The sequence below is a fragment of the Passer montanus genome, unplaced genomic scaffold, assembly GCF_014805655.1.
Source record: "Passer montanus isolate IOZ18808 unplaced genomic scaffold, ASM1480565v1 scaffold3514, whole genome shotgun sequence".
Taxonomy (NCBI): Eukaryota; Metazoa; Chordata; class Aves; order Passeriformes; family Passeridae; genus Passer; species Passer montanus.
Window position 1 is genome coordinate 1 of NW_024368280.1, and position 2,058 is coordinate 2,058.

Consider the following 2,058-nt stretch of genomic DNA (forward strand, 5'->3'; position numbering starts at 1 on the left):
CGGGGTTATTGGGGGGAAAAATGGGGTTACTGGGGGGAAAAATGGGAAGTATTGGGACTAGCAACAGGGGCTGGTAGTGCCCGCAGCCGCCGTGGCCCTGGAACGGGGGAAAATGGGGGGAAAATGGGGTTATTGGGGGGAAAAATGGGGTTATGGGGGTGTAAAAGGGGGTTATTGGGGGTGTAAAACGGGGTTATTGGGGTGAAAATAGGGGTTATTTGGGTAAAAAATGGAAATTATTTGGGTTTCTGGGAGATTAATAATGGGCTGGTAGCGCCCGCAGCCACCGTGGCCCTGAAATGGGGGGAAATGGGGTGAAAAATGGGAATTACTGGGGGGACAAATGAGGATTTTGTGCCACAGACAGAAGTTTTGAGGCCACAAACAGGAATTTTGGGGCCACAAACAGAAGTTTTGGGGCCACAAACGGGAATTTTGGGGCCACAAATGAGGACTTTGGGGCCACAAATGAGGATTTTGGGGCGCCCACCTTCTCCTTGGTGAGGTCCTCGTCGCCCTCGGGCTGCTCCACCCCGAACTTGTGGTCCATCTCCTCGCCCCCCTCGCAGATGTTCTTGCCCTTGCACAGGTCGTAGACGTGGGTCAGCCTCTTCTTGGGCTGCCCCTTGGACTTGCCCAGGATGTCCTTGATCTTGGGGTTGTTCTGCCCAAAAAACCACAGGTTTGGGGTCAGAAAACGCCATTTTGGGGTCAGAAAATGCCTTTTTGGGGTCAGAAAATGCCTTTTTGGGGTCAGAAAATGCCATTTTGGGATCATGTTGTAGTTTTGGGGTCAGAAAAGGTGATTTTGGGTGTCTGGTGCTGTCCCACTGCGGTCCCTCAGCATCTCCAGAGCTTCCAGGACCACCCAGCAGGTGACAACTCTGTGTGCCCTGACTCCAGTTGTCTCCTCTTGATGTGTCCCTCAACTTTGTCACTTCTTGGTATCCCCCAAATTTTGTCACCTCTTCTTGGTGTCCCCCACATTTGTCACTTCTTTGTGGTGTCCCTCAACTTTGTCACCTCCCCTTGCTGTCCCCCAAATTTTGTCACTTCTTGGTGTTCCCAAATTTTGTCACCTTTTCTTGGTGTCCCCTGATTTTGTCACTTCTTCTTGGTGTTCCTCAACTTTGTCACTTCTTGATGTCCCCAAATTTTGTCACCTCTTCTTGGTGTCCCTCAACTTTGTCACCTCTTCTTGGTGTCCCCCCACTTTGTCACCTCCCCTTGACCCCCAGCACCCCCAAAATGGTCCCAAACCCCCCAAAAGCCACCACCACCCCCCATCCCTGACGTGTCCCCAAGGTGCCACCACGGAGCCATTTCCAGCCCAAACCCGACCCCTCCCCCCCAAACTTTTGGGGTGCCTCAGGGATTTTTGGGGTCTCACCGAGTCCACGAGCAGCTTGGAGCAGAAGAAGCAGACGCAGCGCAGGATTTTCATGGTTTTGCCCAAAAATCCCACGTGGAACACGGGCTTGGCCAGCTCGATGTGGCCAAAGTGGCCCGGACACTCCGTCATGTTCCCTGGGGACACCCCAAAATCGGATTGGGGACAAATCTGACATAAAATGTGGCAGTCTGAGGTAAAACCCAAAGGTACAACCTGACACAGCCCCACACAACAGTCGGACACAAAATGTGACACAAAATATTACAAATGTAACACAAAATGTAACAAATCTGACACAAAATGTGACACAAAATGTGACAAAATTGTGACAAATCTGACATAAAATGTGGCAGTCTGAGGTAAAACCCAAAGGTACAACCTGACACAGCCCCACACAACAGTCGGACACAAAATGTGACACAAAATATTACAAATGTAACACAAAATGTAACAAATGTGACACAAAATGTGACACAAAATGTGACAAAATTGTGACAAATCTGACATAAAATGTGGCAGTCTGAGGTAAAACCCAAAGGGACAACCTGACACAGCCCCACACAACAGTCGGACACAAAATGTGACACAAAATATTACAAATGTAACACAAAATGTAACAAATGTGACACAAAATGTGACACAAAATGTGACAAAATTGTGACAAA

At 49.2% G+C, this 2,058-nt stretch overlaps 1 protein-coding gene across 1 annotated transcript; it reads right to left on the minus strand.

Annotated features, from left to right (window-relative positions):
• Positions 1 to 30: 30 nt before the first annotated feature.
• Positions 31 to 1,527, minus strand: LOC120505720 (DNA-directed RNA polymerase II subunit RPB1-like; the record flags this gene model as incomplete). The annotated part of the gene is made up of 3 exons (XM_039716529.1): positions 1,391 to 1,527; positions 491 to 664; positions 31 to 97 (listed from the first exon to the last, which is right to left on the minus strand). Coding segments are annotated over exons 1-3 (373 nt in total), but the record flags the coding sequence as incomplete, so codon positions are not given.
• Positions 1,528 to 2,058: the final 531 nt, after the last annotated feature.